Raw genomic sequence first — 21,746 nt, forward strand, 5'->3', positions numbered from 1 at the left:
AGAGATATGCCAGGGAATTTCACTCGTTTCTATTGTTGTTTAAAACAGTCAGTGTTTCTCAATAACATTTTTTTTTCACGACATGTCAGTCAAGCTATATAGAACTGTTTCGCCACAAGAGGGCGCCCCCTACCCGCTACCCTCCAGCAGACAGACAGACAGACAGACAGACAGACAGACAGACAGACAGTCTCATCCTGTGTCAACATGGACGCATGATCTTTACTGTTTTCTGGACTGTATATTTGATCTGATCACATAATAATTCCATTCCGTTGTAACTAAAAACATCTCATGATGAGTTTCATGTTGTTGAGACTTTCTTCCAGATCCAGACTGGGTTTGGCTTCTTGTTTCCGCGTCAGGAAACTAACCCGGAGTCCTGGAGCCTCACAATGCAGGGCGGTGAGTCAGAACTTATAATAGCTTTAGTTCACTTAGAATGATAGTACTTTGTAGTCTGCATCAAGTATAACTAGCCTACACTAGTTAACTTATGATAGTACTTTGTCATATCCTGCATCAGTAGATAGTATAGGCTAGTAGACTACATCAAGTAGCCTAACTAGTAGTCTAGTACTTTAATTTATAGGCTATTCTGGAGCGGTGATCCACTGCGCAAAAAGCATGGAATACGGTTGAGTATATTCCAGGAAACACCCGGTAAATTTACCAACAAACTCCGGTAAACTCCCGAAATGTACCATCACCCCCGTATATCACTGTATATGACTGTATATTAACTGTATGTTAACTGTATATGCTGCTAAACTTGAGGTTTACGGGCAAATCTAGTGCCCATAATTGCCGTTAACTCCTCTTTTCACGCAGTGTGATCGACCTCATTGTTCTAGGATTAGTTAAACTTTTGTCGTAACTTGTGAAGTACTGCATGGTCGCTGAGTGACGTATTGTTAGCATTATTTTAGTCAAGTTGTCGTCATAGTGGATCACATTTACATAAGGTCGTTGTGAGTGGTCGTGTTGTAGTAGTAGGCTATAGCTATTTTAGTTACGTTGTCGTTATAGTGGATCACATTTACATACCGTAGACATAGTGATCTTGTTCTAGCATTATGGCTATTTTAGTTAAGTTATCGTTATAGGTGGATAACATTAACTCTTTACATAAAGTCGTTAAGTGTTTAGCATCATTAAAAACGGGTTTACAGTCAGTGTTCAAATAAACTTTAGAAGTTGTTACAATATGTTACTGCCACTGGGAGGGAGATATCTCCGCCTGCAGGGTGGACATGTTTCTTTACATAGCTGTAACTGCAGGAGAACAGACACACTGAGATCTCTGAGCTTCTGTTCCAACTAAACTAAATAAACCTCTTTGGTGTTTAACTGGAAAACTACTTCTGCACATTCTGAATGTGTTAGGATCGCTGTGTTGTGGACAGAGAGAGAGAGAGAGAGAGAGAGAGAGAGAGAGAGAGAGAGAGATACTGGTATGCATTGGAGCTGTTGTTGTGTTGTGGCATGCAGCTGCAGAGCATATGTCTCTCTATCTCCACCCACTCGCTCTCTTTTCCGTATTTTCCTCCTGCTCTCTCTCTCTCTCTCTCTCTCTCTCTCTCTCTCTATCTCTCTCTCTCTCTCTCTCTCTCTCTCTCTGCTCAGACGTTCATTCAGTTCCGCAACCACACCCATATTGCAATGGGATATTGTGACACACTTGAAGTTGAAAACTTTATAAATGTCTGTCTGTCTGTCTGTCTGTCTGTCTGTCTGTCTGTCTGTCTGTCTGTCTGTCTGTCTGTCTGTCTGTCTGTCTGTCTGTCTGGTACTGTACTGTACTGTACTGTACTGTACTGTACTGTACTGTACTGTACTGTACTGTACTGTACTGTACTGTACTGTACTGCACATATATAATGTAACATTTCTGTCCCTCTAGTCTGGTCCAGTCAGTGTGTGTCTACTGTCCCGATACAGCACGCAGTCTGCAAACACGGGTAACGCACGCACACACGCACGCATGCATGCACGCACGCACGCACGCACGCACGCACACACTCACTTCAACTCTTGAGAGTGTAAAAGAGTTAAATTGTTGTTAAACATCTACTGTTAAGTCTATTAGTTAAGTCTACAGTAGAGAATGTAGAAGAATTGTTATTTGATTGATCAACGTTTGCCTCCTAATGGTACCAAAATCAATACAGCATGGAATAACAAACAAAATATTCTTTAGTTTTGGGTCTGAGAGGCTAAATGTCATGAAATGGTGGTCCGTGGCTCAAATGGGTCTGAGAGGCTAAATGTCATCAAATGGGGGGGTTCATACTTAGTTTAGACTAGTCATTGGTTAGACATGGGTTAAGGTTAGGTTTAGGTGTGCTGCCCCGTGGGAGGTTAGGTTTAAGGTGAGGGTTTGAGATAGGTTGTAGTTGTAGGACTAATGACTGGTTTAAACCAGGTAGATAGGTTGTAGTTGTAGGACTAATGACTGGTCTAAACCAGGTAGATAGGTTGTAGTTGTAGGACTAATGACTGGTCTAAACCAGGTAGATAGGTTGTAGTTGTAGGACTAATGACTGGTCTAAACCAGGTAGATAGGTTGTAGTTGTAGGACTAATGACTGGTCTAACCAAATGACCAAAAACTGTTTAAACTAAGTACTGCACCCGAGGGTACTCTACTCTATTGTCAGTGGTTTTCAAGTACCCTCTGGACCCTGGCGGGTTTCCCCCTGACCCTTAAGGGTCTCATTTCACACCCCGGGTCTCCAGTATCTACGACTGGACGACCGACCGCCGGGACAGACAATACATGTACTCACAGAAGACCAACGGCCGTTGGCACCTGATTGATTTATTGACAGTTTGCAGAATTACAGTACATTTCAAGCACAACTCAATACAAAACTGTTAACTGTGAGTGGACGACACCATAAAGCATTACACTTGTTTACAAGAGGGTCCACCATTTTAAATTCATCATAACATTTAGAGGCGTACGAATATACACTTTAGCCATAAACAGGAAATCATCATGGGAGGTAAAAAAGGGAAAAAAACATAAACAGTGAGGGGGTAAAGGGGTGGGTGGGGGATTCAGATTTTACGGGAGCCAGTTTCGAATTGCAGCCGTCCGTAGGTGGCCTTTGAGAGCAGTTTTGAAGGAGTCACAGGATTTGCATGTCTTAATGACTGTCGGTAGGGCGTTCCACATTTTGGTGGCATAGGAGCGAAATTAATGTAGTCCCTTGTTGTTTGTGCCGAATCTGGGTTGTACATGGTTTGTTGAGCTCCCTCTGGTGTTGTGGGTGTGGACTTTGTTGACCAGAGCAGGGCTACTCAGCGGACACTCAGCAAAACGACAAAAGTCCAAGCTAAAAATGTCAGTATTTTTTTTTTTTAATTTGACCGAAAGGTTTTACCTTTCTGAATACCCCACAATATTAAGGGCATCTTTAGCTATCAGAAAAACATAATTTCCCATCTCAGGCATTCAATTCATTTTAATGGAATAATATGATAACGGGGTTGAAAATTATAACGGGGTTGTGTCAACCCCGTTATACACAGGGTTGTGATTTTTTTACTGAAGATGGCCACTACACTACCTTTGGTGATTAAGAGGAGACAACATGGCATGCATTTGATTAAAAAAAACAGATATATTGTTGAAATAACAAACATAAATTTCACAAATAATTGTTTTCTATCTTTATTCCATGTAACAGAGTTGAGCTGTTATGCTTTACGACCACATGTGAGAGTATAAATTACTCTAAAACATTGTAAAATAAGGTGTGAGATTGCCTCTTTCTGTAGCATGTTGTTCAGAAGACTTGTAGAATGCCACTTAATGTCCGTGATGTCACTAAAGGGCCAGTTAAGTATTCTTATGGAGGGGAGAATGGCTTGTGTAACGGGGTTGAGTGCAATTGGGGGACAGAGCTATATAATGCTATAACATGACCAGCAATAAAGCACCGATAGATTTATATGTGAATGGCATAATTTATGGATTTTTGTACATTTTTAATAGTCATATCTCAAATCCACTTTCATCGAAGGCCATTGGGGACATGAAAAATTTGACAAAATAGGGGGTGTCTACTGAAAGAAAACACAATATTAAAGGGAACATTTAAATTGATTAAAAAAGCTTTTAAAAATACATTTTGGTGACTCAATCGATAAAATACACCTTAAAAAGGTAAGAGGGACTGCAAATCGTACCGGTTTCGTGGAATGACTCAGTTAACAGTTAATTTAGTATTTCCCTCCCTCTCTGAAATCTGAAATGATCTTGTATACAGATTTGATTGTATAGTAGTCGATCTCTATACTCTGTAAAATTAAGAAAGAACATGACACAGAGACAGTGACTGTTTAATTAAGTTAATTCAGGACCTTCTAGCAGTTAATGTCGTTTTATTAAACACATTTCCTTCCATGTAGCCCATGTTTTGTAATGGCATCATCATGCTATTATGCCCGTGGATATACAGAGTTAACTTAACAATGATAAATTAATATGATAATACCTTTTATATAATCACCAACATGAATTATGTTTGGTATTTACAGCTAGGTGGAGTAGTGGGGCGAGATGGAAAATAAGGGGCGACCGTACCTGTTACCTTTGAGACTACACGACTATAGTCTAAGGAAACGCACAGAGTAAAAAGCCACATTTCCATCTATAAGGCCAAACCTCAATGAATAAAAAAACATTGTGATTAATAATGAAGTTACAAAATGAGCACATTTAGGCCTGATGTCAAAATTAAAAAAATGTCTTCAAAATCAATGACATTTTTCTGAAAAACCTTATGTTTGTGTATCAGTTCAGTGGTTCTCAATATTTCATGTCAAGGACCCCAAAAATGATATGTAATATGCCTCCGCCCCCCCATTTGAAAATATGTTGTCCCAGGGACCTCTCAGAAGCAAATATTTGAGTTACAACTCTCTGTAATAATATATATTCAAAGATTTGAGGCACATTTTCACGATTTTTCAAAAATAGCAGACCTACTATCTAATAGCAGATCTATGAGCTTGTAGATCTGCTATTTTTCAATAGCTAAACTATAACATAATTCTTAAAACACCAAAAGGGGTTCCCACCCAGAATGGGTCAGAGGCGGTCCTAAACAGTAAACCTGTCACAACTAAAATGCCTCTCAGACCCAAAACTAGAGAATAGTTTGTTGATCAAAATAACAATTATTCTATATTCTCAAATTATGTATCTTGTAAATTAAGTAAAGCAGATGTAACTTTTGGGAGATTGAAATTAATCTAAATAGCTTTGGTTTCATTTCACACTCTCAAGAGTTAAAGATCTACAAAGGTCTGATATCTTTTTTAAATCGTGAAAATGTAGCCCAAATATTTGAATATATTCTTTCAGAGCCAACATTTTTAACTCAAATCTTTGCTTCTGGGGGGGTCCCTGGAACAACATATTTTCAGATGGTTACATATATTTTTGGGGGTCCTTGACATGAAAATGTTGGAGAACGACATAGAAACATGGGTTTTTCAGAAAACTGTCAAGATTTAGAAGACATTTGTAGAATCGTCCTCAGGTCTAAATGGGTTAAATGGAAGTCTGTTATAAATCTGTTTAGGACCGTCTCTAAATGGAAGTCTGGTTATAAATCTGTTTAGGACCGTCTCTAAATGGAAGTCTGGTTATAAATCTGTTTAGGAGCGTCTCTAAATGGAAGTCTGGTTATAAATCTGTTTAGGACCGTCTCTAAATGGAAGTCTGGTTATAAATCTGTTTAGGACCGTCTCTAAATGGAAGTCTGGTTATAAATCTGTTTAGGACCGTCTCTAAATGGAAGTCTGGTTATAAATCTGTTTAGGAGCGTCTCTAAATGGAAGTCTGTTATAAATCTGTTTAGGACCGTCTCTAAATGGAAGTCTGGTTATAAATCTGTTTAGGAGCGTCTCTAAATGGAAGTCTGTTATAAATCTGTTTAGGACCGTCTCTAAATGGAAGTCTGTTATAAATCTGTTTAGGACCGTCTCTAAATGGAAGTCTGGTTATAAATCTGTTTAGGACCGTCTCTAAATGGAAGTCTGTTATAAATCTGTTTAGGACCGTCTCTAAATGGAAGTCTGTTATAAATCTGTTTAGGACCGTCTCTAAATGGAAGTCTGTTATAAATCTGTTTAGGACCGTCTCTAAATGGAAGTCTGTTATAAATCTGTTTAGGACCGTCTCTAAATGGAAGTCTGGTTATAAATCTGTTTAGGACCGTCTCTAAATGGAAGTCTGGTTATAAATCTGTTTAGGACCGTCTCTAAATGGAAGTCAGGTTATAAATCTGTTTAGGACCGTCTCTAAATGGAAGTCAGGTTATAAATCTGTTTAGGACCGTCTCTAAATGGAAGTCAGGTTATAAATCTGTTTAGGACCGTCTCTAAATGGAAGTCAGGTTATAAATCTATTTAGGAGCGTCTCTAAATGGAAGTCTGGTTATAAATCTATTTAGGACCGTCTCTAAATGGAAGTCAGGTTATAAATCTGTTTAGGACCGTCTCTAAATGGAAGTCAGGTTATAAATCTGTTTAGGACCGTCTCTAAATGGAAGTCAGGTTATAAATCTGTTTAGGACCGTCTCTAAATGGAAGTCAGGTTATAAATCTGTTTAGGAACGTCTCTAAATGGAAGTCTGGTTATAAATCTGTTTAGGAACGTCTCTAAATGGAAGTCAGGTTATAAATCTGTTTAGGAACGTCTCTAAATGGAAGTCTGGTTATAAATGTTAGAGCACGCGGAGCAGACAGTACAATTACAATTTAGGCATTTATCAGACGCTCTTAATCCAGAGCGATTTACATTAAGCAAGGACAGAAAGCATGGCAATACATCACATACATAAAAAGTAGTTATCATGAAACATGCGTAAGCTAAGAACGTAACCGTGGAATATCTATATAATGAAAGTATACATATAAACTATATGTATTGTACTGTCACAGTATTTATTCAAGCAGGCTTTGTACACATGATTAAGACATGTTTAGTTTAGGATATGTTTAGTCTGTACACATGAGTAGGACATGTTTAGGTTGTACATATGAGTAGGACATGTTTAGGTTGTACATATGAGTAGGACATGTTTAGGTTGTACATATGAGTAGGACATGTTTAGGTTGTACACATGAGTAGGACATGTTTAGATTGTACATATGAGTAGGACATGTTTAGGTTGTACACATGAGTAGGACATGTTTAGGTTGTATGAGTAGGACATGTTTAGGTTGTATGAGTAGGACATGTTTAGGTTGTATATGAGTAGGACATGTTTAGGTTGTACATATGAGTAGGACATGTTTAGATTGTACACATGAGTAGGACATGTTTAGGTTGTATGAGTAGGACATGTTTAGGTTGTATGAGTAGGACATGTTTAGGTTGTATATGAGTAGGACATGTTTAGATTGTACATATGAGTAGGACATGTTTAGGTTGTACACATGAGTAGGACATGTTTAGATTGTACACATGAGTAGGACATGTTTAGATTGTACATATGAGTAGGACATGTTTAGGTTGTATGAGTAGGACATGTTTAGGTTGTATATGAGTAGGACATGTTTAGATTGTACATATGAGTAGGACATGTTTAGGTTGTACACATGAGTAGGACATGTTTAGATTGTACATATGAGTAGGACATGTTTAGGTTGTAGGCCTACACATGAGTAGGACATGTTTAGATTGTACACATGAGTAGGACATGTTTAGATTGTACATATGAGTAGGACATGTTTAGGTTGTACACATGAGTAGGACATGTTTAGGTTGTACATATGAGTAGGACATGTTTAGGTTGTAGGCCTACACATGAGTAGGACATGTTTAGGTTGTATGAGTAGGACATGTTTAGGTTGTATATGAGTAGGACATGTTTAGGTTGTATATGAGTAGGACATGTTTAGGTTGTATATGAGTAGGACATGTTTAGGTTGTACATATGAGTAGGACATGTTTAGGTTGTATATGAGTAGGACATGTTTAGGTTGTACATATGAGTAGGACATGTTTAGGTTGTATGAGTAGGACATGTTTAGGTTGTATGAGTAGTACATGTTTAGGTTGCATGAGTAGGACATGTTTAGTTTGTACACATGAGTAGGACATGTTTAGGTTGTATGAGTAGGACATGTTTAGGTTGTATGAGTAGGACATGTTTAGGTTGTATATGAGTAGGACATGTTTAGGTTGTACATATGAGTAGGACATGTTTAGATTGTACTCATGAGTAGGACATGTTTAGGTTGTATGAGTAGGACATGTTTAGGTTGTATGAGTAGGACATGTTTAGGTTGTATATGAGTAGGACATGTTTAGATTGTACATATGAGTAGGACATGTTTAGGTTGTACACATGAGTAGGACATGTTTAGATTGTACACATGAGTAGGACATGTTTAGATTGTACATATGAGTAGGACATGTTTAGATTGTAGGACATGTTTAGGTTGTACACATGAGTAGGACATGTTTAGGTTGTACATATGAGTAGGACATGTTTAGGTTGTACACATGAGTAGGACATGTTTAGGTTGTACATATGAGTAGGACATGTTTAGGTTGTAGGCCTACACATGAGTAGGACATGTTTAGGTTGTACATATGAGTAGGACATGTTTAGGTTGTAGGCCTACACATGAGTAGGACATGTTTAGGTTGTAGGCCTACACATGAGTAGGACATGTTTAGGTTGTATGAGTAGGACATGTTTAGGTTGTATATGAGTAGGACATGTTTAGGTTGTACACATGAGTAGGACATGTTTAGATTGTACACATGAGTAGGACATGTTTAGATTGTACATATGAGTAGGACATGTTTAGATTGTACACATGAGTAGGACATGTTTAGGTTGTACACATGAGTAGGACATGTTTAGATTGTACATATGAGTAGGACATGTTTAGGTTGTACATATGAGTAGGACATGTTTAGATTGTACATATGAGTAGGACATGTTTAGGTTGTACACATGAGTAGGACATGTTTAGATTGTACATATGAGTAGGACATGTTTAGGTTGTAGGCCTACACATGAGTAGGACATGTTTAGGTTGTAGGCCTACACATGAGTAGGACATGTTTAGGTTGTATGAGTAGGACATGTTTAGGTTGTATATGAGTAGGACATGTTTAGGTTGTATATGAGTAGGACATGTTTAGGTTGTATATGAGTAGGACATGTTTAGGTTGTACATATGAGTAGGACATGTTTAGGTTGTATATGAGTAGGACATGTTTAGGTTGTACATATGCGTAGGACATGTTTAGGTTGTATGAGTAGGACATGTTTAGGTTGTATGAGTAGTACATGTTTAGGTTGCATGAGTAGGACATGTTTAGTTTGTACACATGAGTAGGACATGTTTAGTTTGTACACATGAGTAGGACATGTTTAGGTTGTATGAGTAGGACATGTTTAGGTTGTATGAGTAGGACATGTTTAGGTTGTATATGAGTAGGACATGTTTAGGTTGTACATATGAGTAGGACATGTTTAGATTGTACACATGAGTAGGACATGTTTAGGTTGTATGAGTAGGACATGTTTAGGTTGTATGAGTAGGACATGTTTAGGTTGTATATGAGTAGGACATGTTTAGATTGTACATATGAGTAGGACATGTTTAGGTTGTACACATGAGTAGGACATGTTTAGATTGTACACATGAGTAGGACATGTTTAGATTGTACATATGAGTAGGACATGTTTAGATTGTACACATGAGTAGGACATGTTTAGATTGTACATATGAGTAGGACATGTTTAGGTTGTACACATGAGTAGGACATGTTTAGGTTGTACATATGAGTAGGACATGTTTAGGTTGTACACATGAGTAGGACATGTTTAGGTTGTACATATGAGTAGGACATGTTTAGATTGTACATATGAGTAGGACATGTTTAGGTTGTACATATGAGTAGGACATGTTTAGGTTGTACATATGAGTAGGACATGTTTAGGTTGTACATATGAGTAGGACATGTTTAGGTTGTATGAGTAGGACATGTTTAGGTTGTATGAGTAGGACATGTTTAGGTTGTATGAGTAGGACATGTTTAGGTTGTATATGAGTAGGACATGTTTAGGTTGTACATATGAGTAGGACATGTTTAGGTTGTACACATGAGTAGGACATGTTTAGGTTGTATGAGTAGGACATGTTTAGGTTGTATGAGTAGGACATGTTTAGGTTGCATGAGTAGGACATGTTTAGTTTGTACATATGAGTAGGACATGTTTAGTTTGTACACATGAGTAGGACATGTTTAGGTTGTATGAGTAGGACATGTTTAGGTTGTATGAGTAGGACATGTTTAGGTTGTATGAGTAGGACATGTTTAGGTTGTATGAGTAGGACATGTTTAGGTTGTATGAGTAGGACATGTTTAGGTTGTATGAGTAGGACATGTTTAGGTTGTATGAGTAGGACATGTTTAGGTTGTATGAGTAGGATATGTTTAGGTTGTATATGAGTAGGACATGTTTAGGTTGTATGAGTAGGACATGTTTAGGTTGTATATGAGTAGGACATGTTTAGGTTGTATGAGTAGGACATGTTTAGGTTGTATGAGTAGGACATGTTTAGGTTGTATATGAGTAGGATATGTTTAGGTTGTATATGAGTAGGATATGTTTATGTTGTATATGAGTAGGATATGTTTAGGTTGTATGAGTAGGATATGTTTAGGTTGTATATGAGTAGGACATGTTTAGGTTGTATATGAGCAGGACATGTTTAGGTTGTATATGATTAGGACATGTTTAGGTTGTATGAGTAGGATATGTTTAGGTTGTATATGAGTAGGACATGTTTAGGTTGTATGAGTAGGACATGTTTAGGTTGTATATGAGTAGGACATGTTTAGGTTGTATATGAGTAGGACATGTTTAGGTTGTATATGAGTAGGACATGTTTAGGTTGTACATATGAGTAGGACATGTTTAGGTTGTATGAGTAGGACATGTTTAGGTTGTACATATGAGTAGGACATGTTTAGGTTGTATATGAGTAGGACATGTTTAGGTTGTATGAGTAGGACATGTTTAGGTTGTATGAGTAGGACATGTTTAGGTTGTATGAGTAGGACATGTTTAGGTTGTATATGAGTAGGACATGTTTAGGTTGTATGAGTAGGACATGTTTAGGTTGTATATGAGTAGGACATGATGCTGATGAATGATGGAAGTGATGATTTTAAATAGAATTCGTCATCTTTGGCACACGGTCAGTGTAGCTGTGGGTGATAATATTGATGATATTAAAGCACACGGCGGCCATCTTGTCAGCAAGGTGCTAACTAGGTGCAACTTCCCATTGACAGCCCATTCATCCAAACAGAAAAGTCCTACCTAATTGTATTAAACAACGTCAAACTCACCAGCTGTACGGAAAGCTTGAATTATCCTCTTTCTATCTGCAATGTGTTTGTTTAATAAAAATCACACCCGTGTGAACTGAGTGGTGTAAGGTCTTATATAGACTGATCAGCTGTGGTCTGACGTAATGTCTGACGTAATGAAATCACACCCGTGTGAACTGGGTGACCATAGCAACCATGCTAATCTTTTGGTACGAACAGACAGACAGACAAACAGACAGACACGTAAACTAACAAAGCCAGTTGTAGGAGTGGTTTACACCACTCAGAAATCCACTGTAGATATGTTATGAGCTACTACCTCCTTGCAGATTATTGGAGTTTGGAAGCGCTCGTTGACTATCACTCAACGGCCCCATGTGTACCACCTGTTTAGAATGTGCACATAATGCAGGAGGCAGCAGGAGGTTGCTTTACTGATAACGAGCGCTTCCAAACTCTGACACTTCATCTTCTGCAAGGAATTTCTTGACAGGAAGTATAGTTTATGACATGTCTACGGTAGATTTCTATGAAACAAACACATTGCAGATTGTAAGACGATAATTCAAACTTTTCATACAGCTGCAATGTTGGTGAGTTTGACGTTGTTTAATACAATTAAATAGGACCTTTCAGTTTAGATGAATGGGCTGTCTACATGGGTCGTTGACTCGTTGCACCTAGTTAGCACCTTGCTGGCAAGATGGCCGCCGTGTGCATATCGTCAATAGAGCGTCGCAGTCCCGCCCCCTTTCAGAACGACTGGCCACGCCGTCCTGTCTGTCCCTCTGACCTGTCTGTCTGTCTGTCCCTCAGACCTGTCTGTCTGCTACCGGTATGGCCGTCCCGTCCTGTCTGTCCCTCTCCCGTCCAGAGGGGAGGTGTGTCTGTTCTCCATCCGTCCCATGCTGATGACCGCTGGGTGCTTCATACGGGACATCCAGGCCGAGGACCCTGGGGCTGACGCTGTGGTACTGCTGAACGCAGGTATGACACCGTGGTACTGCTAAACACAGCTAATATACAACACTGTGGTACCCCACACACAGCGTGTAGGCATGTTAAAACATGTTAAACATGTCAGTCATTTGGGATGTTTAGGTTGTGTGTCGTAACGACCCTGTGCAACTTCAAAGACTAAAAGACAAACAGAATGTCATTTATATTCATATGTTCAACGACACAAACATAATTACATCATTAATCACAACTATTAGTTGGACAATGAATCGCTATGTAACATTTTTTAAGCTCTATGCAAACACACACACGCACACACACACACACACACACACACACACACACACACACACACACACACACACACACACACACACACACACACACACACACACACACACACACACACACACACACACACACACACACTTAATTATTTGGCTCCTCTCTGTCTCTCACTCTGTCTCTCTCTCTCTGTCTCTCTCTCTCTCTCTGTCTCTCTGTCTCTCTCTATGTCTCTCTCTCAGATGGTAACAGGGTGTCTCTCTCTCAGACGGTAACAGGGTCTCTCTCTCTCAGACGGTAACAGGGTGTCTCTCTCTCTCTCAGACGGTAACAGGGTGTCTCTCTCTCAGACGGTAACAGGGTGTCTCTCTCTCTCTCTGACGGTAACAGGGTGTCTCTCTCTCTCTCAGACGGTAACAGGGTGTCTCTCTCTCAGACGGTAACAGGGTGTCTCTCTCTCTCTCTCAGACGGTAACAGGGTGTCTCTCTCTCTCAGATGGTAACACAGTGTCTATGTCTCTCTCTCAGACGGTAACAGGGTGTCTCTCTCTCTCTCAGACGGTAACAGGGTGTCTCTCTCTCTCAGACGGTAACAGGGTGTCTCTCTCTCTCAGACGGTAACAGGGTGTCTCTCTCTCTCAGACGGTAACAGGGTGTCTCTCTCTCTCTCTGACGGTAACAGGGTGTCTCTCTCTCTCTCAGACGGTAACAGGGTGTCTCTCTCTCTCTCAGACGGTAACAGGGTGTCTCTCTCTCTCTGACGGTAACAGGGTGTCTCTCTCTCTCAGACGGTAACAGGGTGTCTCTCTCTCTCTCTCTCAAATGGTAACACAGTGTCTATGTCTCTCTCTCAGACGGTAACAGGGTGTCTCTCTCTCAGACGGTAACAGGGTGTCTGTTCAGAATATTGCTTAATATATGTTTACTAAACAATCACCCTCTGACATGGATCGCTGGCCTGGACACAACAGTGCAAACTACTCAACTCAATCGACTTATAACAAACCAAACACAACGAAAATGGTATTTTGTTGTTTATATCACACTCACACACGTAAACACATTCACTAACTATACTGTTCATACAATAAAATCAACCAGTCTGTACGTCGCTTATAGCACACTTATGATAGCTTGGCTTTGTTGTCGATAGTAGTAGCAGCAGGTAATTTTACTGTTGAAATAAGAAAACACACAATACAATCATTAAACGCAGAACATACAACCGACTAACACATTTACACAAGAAAGGTATAATGTGGACATTGATCCTTATAATAACATTTACGGGCACTTTCACCTACCGACCGACCGTCCCAGGACCAACGGAGAACTGAAGTCCAGATGTGCGCACACGATACCCAATGCTTATTATAGCCACACCCACTCTTTAATATAAATGTAAATATAACAGCCCCTGTACATCCCCGTTCTACTCCCAATAAATCGCTTCTACTCATAAGAATAATAACTATTGTACACCAATGTTCAAACATAACAGAAATGACTGTATTCTTAATAATAAAAGCTAATATTGATAGCTGATACAAGACCTCGATCGATGAGGCAAGAGATGTGATGCTCTCCACCTACCTCTAGGGTGCATCACCGCTTTACACACAGGTCAAATGCTGTCAGCTTAAATATAAAAAACGTTTCTCACAGGTAAACACCACACCTCCCACTTGAGCTACGAGTGAAATACACGAAGGAGGTCACACACTCATATCTAATAAACACGTACCTAAATCGGCATGCACAGAAATAAACAAAGTGCACTCGTACTTGCAATAATATAGAAAATAGAGAACCAACTTCACTCCAAACCCGAATATATAGTAAACATTTACTAACTAAACAGCCACCTCACAGAGGAACACCCGCTTATTATAATGGGAAAAAACACACAAAGTCAAATAGTCTGTTTGGGTATTTCTCAATGAGGCTTTTTGTTGGCCCAGGTTAAAGTACCAACCCCTCCACGTTTAATGAGGTTGATAAATGACCCCACCGACTGGTCCCAGCCGATGAGTAGACCCAGGTGGGCCTTCACGCAAACGCCTCGCACGGCGTTCAACACCTGCAAATGTTCCTTCCGTCCCCCCACGGTCAAAAGGAAGGAACAGCATGTCAGAGTAACGAGTCTCACGGTCCTCAGCCGTGAGCAGCGCCTCCCACTGTTCATGACCACCGGTCTCACCGGGCAACCAGGAATGCGCACAATCGTTCTCCGCGGCTCTGCAGAGCCTCTTCGTCCCGCCGTCCAGTGGCGTTGATGAAACCCTCGCAGCCGCAGCTGGCGAGAATCCACTTTCTCCGCTGTAAACCGCCGAGAATGCTTTCCCCTGCAGCCTCTCTCCATCTGGTCTGATTAGGATCCCAGACCCTCTCTGCCCCCAGTCAGTCACAGGAAACCTCTGGCCCCAGCAACTCACCATCTGGTTGGCATTCCGAGTCTCATCTCCGCTCCTCCCACTGTGGCCAAACTGCATCCAAGAGCTGAGATGAAAACCCCTGGTGTTTAGCACAGCCTCAACCCCCGCCAACATCACACTTAGTCCCAGGGGGCTGCTGAGGGACTCACTGCTCACGGCGACGCTCTTTACCTTCACAGGGCCGACGCCCTGCGGTGCACGGGCAGCTTCACACACATCCACCGGAGCAGTATATCCAGCGGGCTTGTCGACACCCCACTCCGGGCAGCACTGAGGGACCTCGACCCTCACAGCCCCTGCCATCATGGACCATGCAACGTGAGTCGAGGCTTGGTATCCTGTAGACCCCATGCTCCCGATGAGCTCCGGATGTCTGCCACTAACCGTTTTCCCAAGCGGACCGTTCCATAATATCAGATCGCCTCTCACCGCCACTCGCTGGGGGATGAGCCGACCTTCAGTTGCACTAATGAGCATCTCCACTTCTGCTTTGCGGTGTAGTTCCTTAGGCTTCACAGCGCCTCGAAAGAACTTTGCCAATTCCTTCCCGTCTACAGCGGTGAGGCTGGCAATCTTGTCCAGTCCATAGCAGACCATCTCATGGTCCATCAGGTTCTGTGGATTTTCTCTCTGTAATGCCGCTTTCACGCACACACAGTACTTTGTTGACTCTACCCTAGTCTCCACACTACCCACCCCACGCATCATAAGAGTGACAGGCTCACCCACAAGCCTCAAACTGTTTGCTGCCTGGTGAGTAATGAAATTTGTGTCAGAGGCTGGATCAATCAGTGTATTCAACCAGGTCCCACGAGATAACACAGGAACCACCATTAAAAGAGCCGGGAGCTCCTTCGGTCCACCTTCACCTGCACACACTGTCGTAGACACTTTGTGTGTGTTAGCCTGCTTTAACTCAGCTAACTGCCTCTTCAGGAGACTTATCTCAGCGACAAGACTCTCTTCCTTCGCAGCTAGAGCCTGTGGCTCTTTGTCCATCAGTCTGCCCTCCATTGCAGTCCCCCCACCAACAGTGGCGTTAGATGCTGTGCCTTTATCAGCTCGTGGTCTCTGGCACAGCATGTAGTGGTGGTCAGCAGGGCCTTCTCTTTTGCATCCCTCCTTTTTGCATAAAAAGTCCCTTTTGCACTCCCCATAATGTACATCCAAACACATAAAACAAGCATTGGTTTCTTTTGCCTGAGCTCTCTTTTGTGAAGCACTAGCCCTCCTAAAGGCCTTGCATCGGTACAAGCGGCCTGCATGGCCTCCTTCCCCGCACACATCACAGGACCTCCGAGATGAGTCCTCCTCGCTTGCTGTCGCCCTGGTAAATGCCCGCCGCTCTTGCGGTTTATCTCCAGTCGGCTTGCTGCGAGGCTGCGGCTCACCCGCCCTGGCACTGTCCGGTCGCTTAGCCTGCAACTGCTCCTGCCGTGTAAGGACCATCTTCTGACAGCGTAGAAAATGTAACAGTCCACTAAACCTGTTCAACACGGTGACCCTGTTCATTGGGTCAGACTGAAATACAAGCCACCGTGTTTGCAAATCGTGTGGCAACTTGCTTTCCAGCGCACGGACCACCAACGGATTGTTGATAGCCCCTGCACACTGCAATGATGTCAGGTCATCCAAAGCTCGTTCCACTTTCTGAATCAATTGCAAAGTCTCTCTTGGTTGATTTCCACGCACCGCTGGCATCTCCTGCAGCTCCATGACAATGTCATCAGCAATCAGCGACACGTCCCCGTATCGATCATCCAATGCACGGAAAACGTCCTCCACATCCCGGTAATACTCAAGCCTGAGTTCAGTTTTAACCGCTTCCCCGAGACTGTCCAGCAAATGAAATAACTTTAATTCTGGTAAACCTGATGGCTCAGCCAGGTTCTGGAGCTTAATCCAATTTTCTTTCCAGCGAAAATAGTTCCTCCTATCTCCATGGAACTTTGGTAGACTCAGAGGAGCCAATGTTAGCCGTGGCACCACCACCCCTCCTATTGGGAAGGAAGCGCCTGGCACGGCACCAGGCCCAGCACTGACCCGCCTCACTCCACCACTGCTCGACGTAACTCGCGCTTCTCTCTTCACACTCGCGTCCTGCAGCGATGGAAACCGTGACAGGCCTGGGGGATTAACCAGCGCAGTACCTCCCCCCAGCGCACCGTCAAGATGGTCGTCCTGCTCACCTGAAGTCCCGCCAGTGGCTGGCGCTTTGCTTTGGCCGGTGTCCATGGCTTTACCCTGCTCTTCATTAGCAGGTGAAGTGTGGTCCAGGACCTCTGCGTATTTGTCAAAAGTATCCTCAAAAATGTCACTTCCTTCACTTCCTAACTTACGCACTTGGCGTTTCAATGTGCGGATACGCGCTTTTAACTCACGGTCATAGTCTTTGATGCTCTCCCGTAAAGTAGCACCCTCCTCCTTGGGAACGAAAGGGGCCCACTTGTCCACTATGAGCTCAAGGTCTGTGGCAGTGTTGTTCAACAGTTCACACATCTCCTCACACTGATTTGATGTGATCTCACTTTGATCAAGACCTTTGGTGTTCTCAAATTCACCATCTAGTCTAATTTTAGCTTTCTCAAACTGGACCGACACATTGTCTCTCCATACTGTGGTTTTGAGTTGCAGCATAGTGTCTCTGTACTTTTGGCGACAGCCCTCTCCTTTACCTTTAACATCTGCAATCTCCTTTTGATGGTCTGTGTCTGCATCCTCCTCCATGGCATCTAGATAGTCATCATTAATTCCCCAGAACACATCATATGCCATCTGAAGTCCCCTTTGTTCATTAAGTAGCTCTTCTCCACTTAACAGGTCCAAGTTGTCAGTTATCTTATTGACTCTCCTTGTAAAGTCTCTTTGTGCACTGGTGCGCTTCTTTTTTAAGTCATCTATTGACGCCATAGTGACTCTCAGTGGTCAAAAAGTCACTTCTACCATGTACAGTCCTTACCAAAGGCAACAGTGACGCCTAGTGGCCACACACCGTTAATGCACTCAAAGTCAATTTCAACAATAACAATGCCACAGCAGATAAATGCACTTTAGCTTATGCTAGCAATAGTAGCTTGCTTCGTCAAATGCAATGATAGCTTCTTTGATCCTATCCCAGTACACACAAGCATATAACACATTTCACATGATGTATTAGGTGTGGTGCAATCTGAGCTCGACGTCTTTGCGTTGTCTGATCGAAGCCTCGTGGTTGGAGTCTTCCTCACTCTTCCCGTGAGTTGACTGACACCCTTCCTCATCACACGTCTCGTCCTCGGTGCACAACAAACGAGCTTCTTGGTTCAGGTTCGTGGAGCTTGGAAGTCCCTCAAACAGTCCGATCCAACACACCGATTATTTTCGGGCTGGCACGGCGTTTATGTTGACGTTCGTCTCCACCTTCCTCTTCATCAAAGGCTAACGCTCGCTAGCATAGCTTTTCCACCGTACACGGACGCACGACTGCAGACTGGTTGATACTAATCTTAACGATTGTCACTGTGATCACTTGATCACAGGGTTCCCTTATAAAATTACTGTACCATCGTAAAATTACTGTTCAGAATATTGCTTAATAGATGTTTACTAAACAATCACCCTCTGACATGGATCGCTGGCCTGGACACAACAGTGCAAACTACTCAACTCAATCGACTTATAACAAACCAAACACAACGAAAATGGTATTTTGTTGTTTATATCACACTCACACACGTAAACACATTCACTAACTATACTGTTCATACAATAAAATCAACCAGTCTGTACGTCGCTTATAGCACACTTATGATAGCTTGGCTTTGTTGTCGATAGTAGTAGCAGCAGGTAATTTTACTGTTGAAATAAGAAAACACACAATACAATCATTAAACGCAGAACATACAACCGACTAACACATTTACACAAGAAAGGTATAATGTGGACATTGATCCTTATAATAACATTTACGGGCACTTTCACCTACCGACCGACCGTCCCAGGACCAACGGAGAACTGAAGTCCAGATGTGCGCACACGATACCCAATGCTTATTATAGCCACACCCACTCTTTAATATAAATGTAAATATAACAGCCCCTGTACATCCCCGTTCTACTCCCAATAAATCGCTTCTACTCATAAGAATAATAACTATTGTACACCAATGTTCAAACATAACAGAAATGACTGTATTCTTAATAATAAAAGCTAATATTGATAGCTGATACAAGACCTCGATCGATGAGGCAAGAGATGTGATGCTCTCCACCTACCTCTAGGGTGCATCACCGCTTTACACACAGGTCAAATGCTGTCAGCTTAAATATAAAAAATGTTTCTCACAGGTAAACACCACAGTGTCTCTCTCTCTCAGACGGTAACAGGGTGTCTCTCTCTCTCTCTCTCAGATGGTAACACAGTGTCTATGTCTCTCTCTCAGACGGTAACAGGGTGTCTCTCTCTCTCAGACGGTAACAGGGTGTCTCTCTCTCTCAGACGGTAACAGGGTGTCTCTCTCTCTCTCTCTCAGATGGTAACACAGTGTCTATGTCTCTCTCTCAGACGGTAACAGGGTGTCTCTCTCTCAGATGGCAACAGGGTGTCTCTCTCTCTCTCTCTCAGATGGTAACACAGTGTCTATGTCTCTCTCTCAGACGGTAACAGGGTGTCTCTCTCTCTCTCAGACGGTAACAGGGTGTCTCTCTCTCTCTCAGATGGTAACACAGTGTCTATGTCTCTCTCTCAGACGGTAACAGGGTGTCTCTCTCTCTCTCAGATGGTAACAGGGTGTCTCTCTCTCTCTCTAAGACGGTAACAGGGTGTCTCTCTCTCTCAGATGGTAACACAGTCTATGTCTCTCTCTCAGATGGTAACAGGGTGTCTTCCACTACGTTGATGGACACAGTGTTGGACTCAGATTTCCAGCTGATCATCAACAACACCAGCTACAACGTGCACGTTCCTGGGCGAGGTATACATGCACTTTAAAAACAAATAGCAAAATCTTAAAATCGATTCTAAAATGGACAGGAAGCCAGTGGAGGGAGGCTATAGGACCGGACAGGAAGCCAGTGGAGGGAGGCTATAGGACCGGACAGGAAGCCAGTGGAGGGAGGCTAGGACCGGACAGGAAGCCAGTGGAGGGAGGCTATAGGACCGGACAGGAAGCCAGTGGAGGGAGGCTATAGGACCGGACAGGAAGCCAGTGGAGGGAGGCTAGGACCGGAGTAATGTGGTCGTGTTTCTTCTTGCCGGTGAGAAGGCGGGCGGCAGCATTCTGCAGCAGCTGCAGAATGCCTAAGAGCCGTTTGGTCCAGTCCTACGTAAAGGGAATTGCAGTAGTCTAACCTAGTAGTGATGAAGGCATGGATTAGCCTTTCCAGGTTGGATGGGGAGAGGTAGGCCTCGATTCTAGACAGGAGTCGGAGTTGATAAAAGCTGGCTTTAACTACGGAGCTGATCCGTTTGTGGAGTTTAACCCATTCAGGCCTGACCTCGAAATTAAAAAAAAATCTTCTAAATCCTCCAGTTTTCTGAAATAAATATTTTCACGATTTTTCAAAAATAGCAGACCTACAAGCTCGTAGCGCGCCACTCGGTGGCGTTCCTGGCGTTCCTCTCACAAACACGTGTGGTTTGTCTCTCTGTCACTCAGAGTCTCACAAACACGTGTGGTTTGTCTCTCTGTCACTCAGAGTCTCATGAACACGTGTGGTTTGTCTCTCTGTCACTCAGAGTCTCATGAACACGTGTGGTTTGTCTCTCTGTCACTCAGAGTCTCATGAACACGTGTGGTTTGTCTCTCTGTCTCTCAGAGTCTCATGAACACGTGACGGGTCTAGACGACATGAAGAGCGTGGTCCAGATGTTGCACGCTGCGCTCCACATGCCTCAGCACCAGCTGACCACACACACACAGCTGCTGCAACAGCTGGATGACCTCACGCAGAGACTGGCCCCCATGGAGAAGGTACGTGCACACGCACGCGCACGCGCACGCACGCCCCCATGGAGAAGGTATCCAAACGCACTCATGCGTACACGCATGCACGGACGGACGTCGTAGGCCTGTGAACAATTATCGCAAATATTAATCAATTCAATTCAATTCAATCCATCCATCCATCTTCAACCGCTTATCCGTAGTCGGGTCGCGGGGGAAACAGCTCCACCAGAGAGCTCCAGACTTCCCTCTCCAGAGCAACATTAGTGACTTCCTCCTGGGGGATTCCGAGACGTTCCAAGGCCAGTGAGTCGATGTGTTTCCTCCAACTGCGCCTTGGTCTGTCCCGGGGTCTCCTCCCAGTGGGACGTGATCCTTGGTCTGCCCCTGGGTCTCCTCCCAGTGGGACGTGGTCCTTGGTCTGCCCCGGGGTCTCCTCCCAGTGGGACGTGATCCTTGGTCTGCCCCGGGGTCTCCTCCCAGTGGGACGTGATCCTTGGTCTGCCCCGGGGTCTCCTCCCAGTGGGACGTGATCCTTGGTCTGCCCCGGGGTCTCCTCCCAGTGGGACGTGATCCTTGGTCTGCCCCGGGGTCTCCTCCCAGTGGGACGTGATCCTTGGTCTGCCCCGGGGTCTCCTCCCAGTGGGACGTGATCCTTGGTCTGCCCCGGGGTCTCCTCCCAGTGGGACGTGATCCTTGGTCTGCCCAGGGGTCTCCTCCCAGTGGGACGTGATCCTTGGTCTGCCCCGGGGTCTCCT

The 21,746-nt window shown here is 43.1% G+C and overlaps 1 protein-coding gene across 1 annotated transcript in view; it reads left to right on the forward strand.

The window, feature by feature from the left end:
- Positions 1 to 282: 282 nt before the first annotated feature.
- Positions 283 to 21,746, forward strand: part of LOC306917928 (calcium uniporter protein, mitochondrial-like) — a 42,655-nt gene continuing 21,191 nt past the window's right edge. The window contains exons 1-5 of the mRNA XM_079530826.1: positions 283 to 405; positions 1,904 to 1,961; positions 12,202 to 12,372; positions 19,912 to 20,016; positions 20,861 to 21,015. Of these exons, the coding sequence (XP_079386952.1) occupies positions 295 to 405; positions 1,904 to 1,961; positions 12,202 to 12,372; positions 19,912 to 20,016; positions 20,861 to 21,015 (600 nt within the window). The 5' untranslated portion in view covers positions 283 to 294. The remainder of the gene's footprint in view (positions 406 to 1,903; positions 1,962 to 12,201; positions 12,373 to 19,911; positions 20,017 to 20,860; positions 21,016 to 21,746) is intronic.

This window comes from Electrona antarctica (assembly GCF_951216825.1).
Source record: "Electrona antarctica genome assembly, contig: scaffold_338, whole genome shotgun sequence".
In the NCBI taxonomy this organism is placed as follows: Eukaryota; Metazoa; Chordata; class Actinopteri; order Myctophiformes; family Myctophidae; genus Electrona; species Electrona antarctica.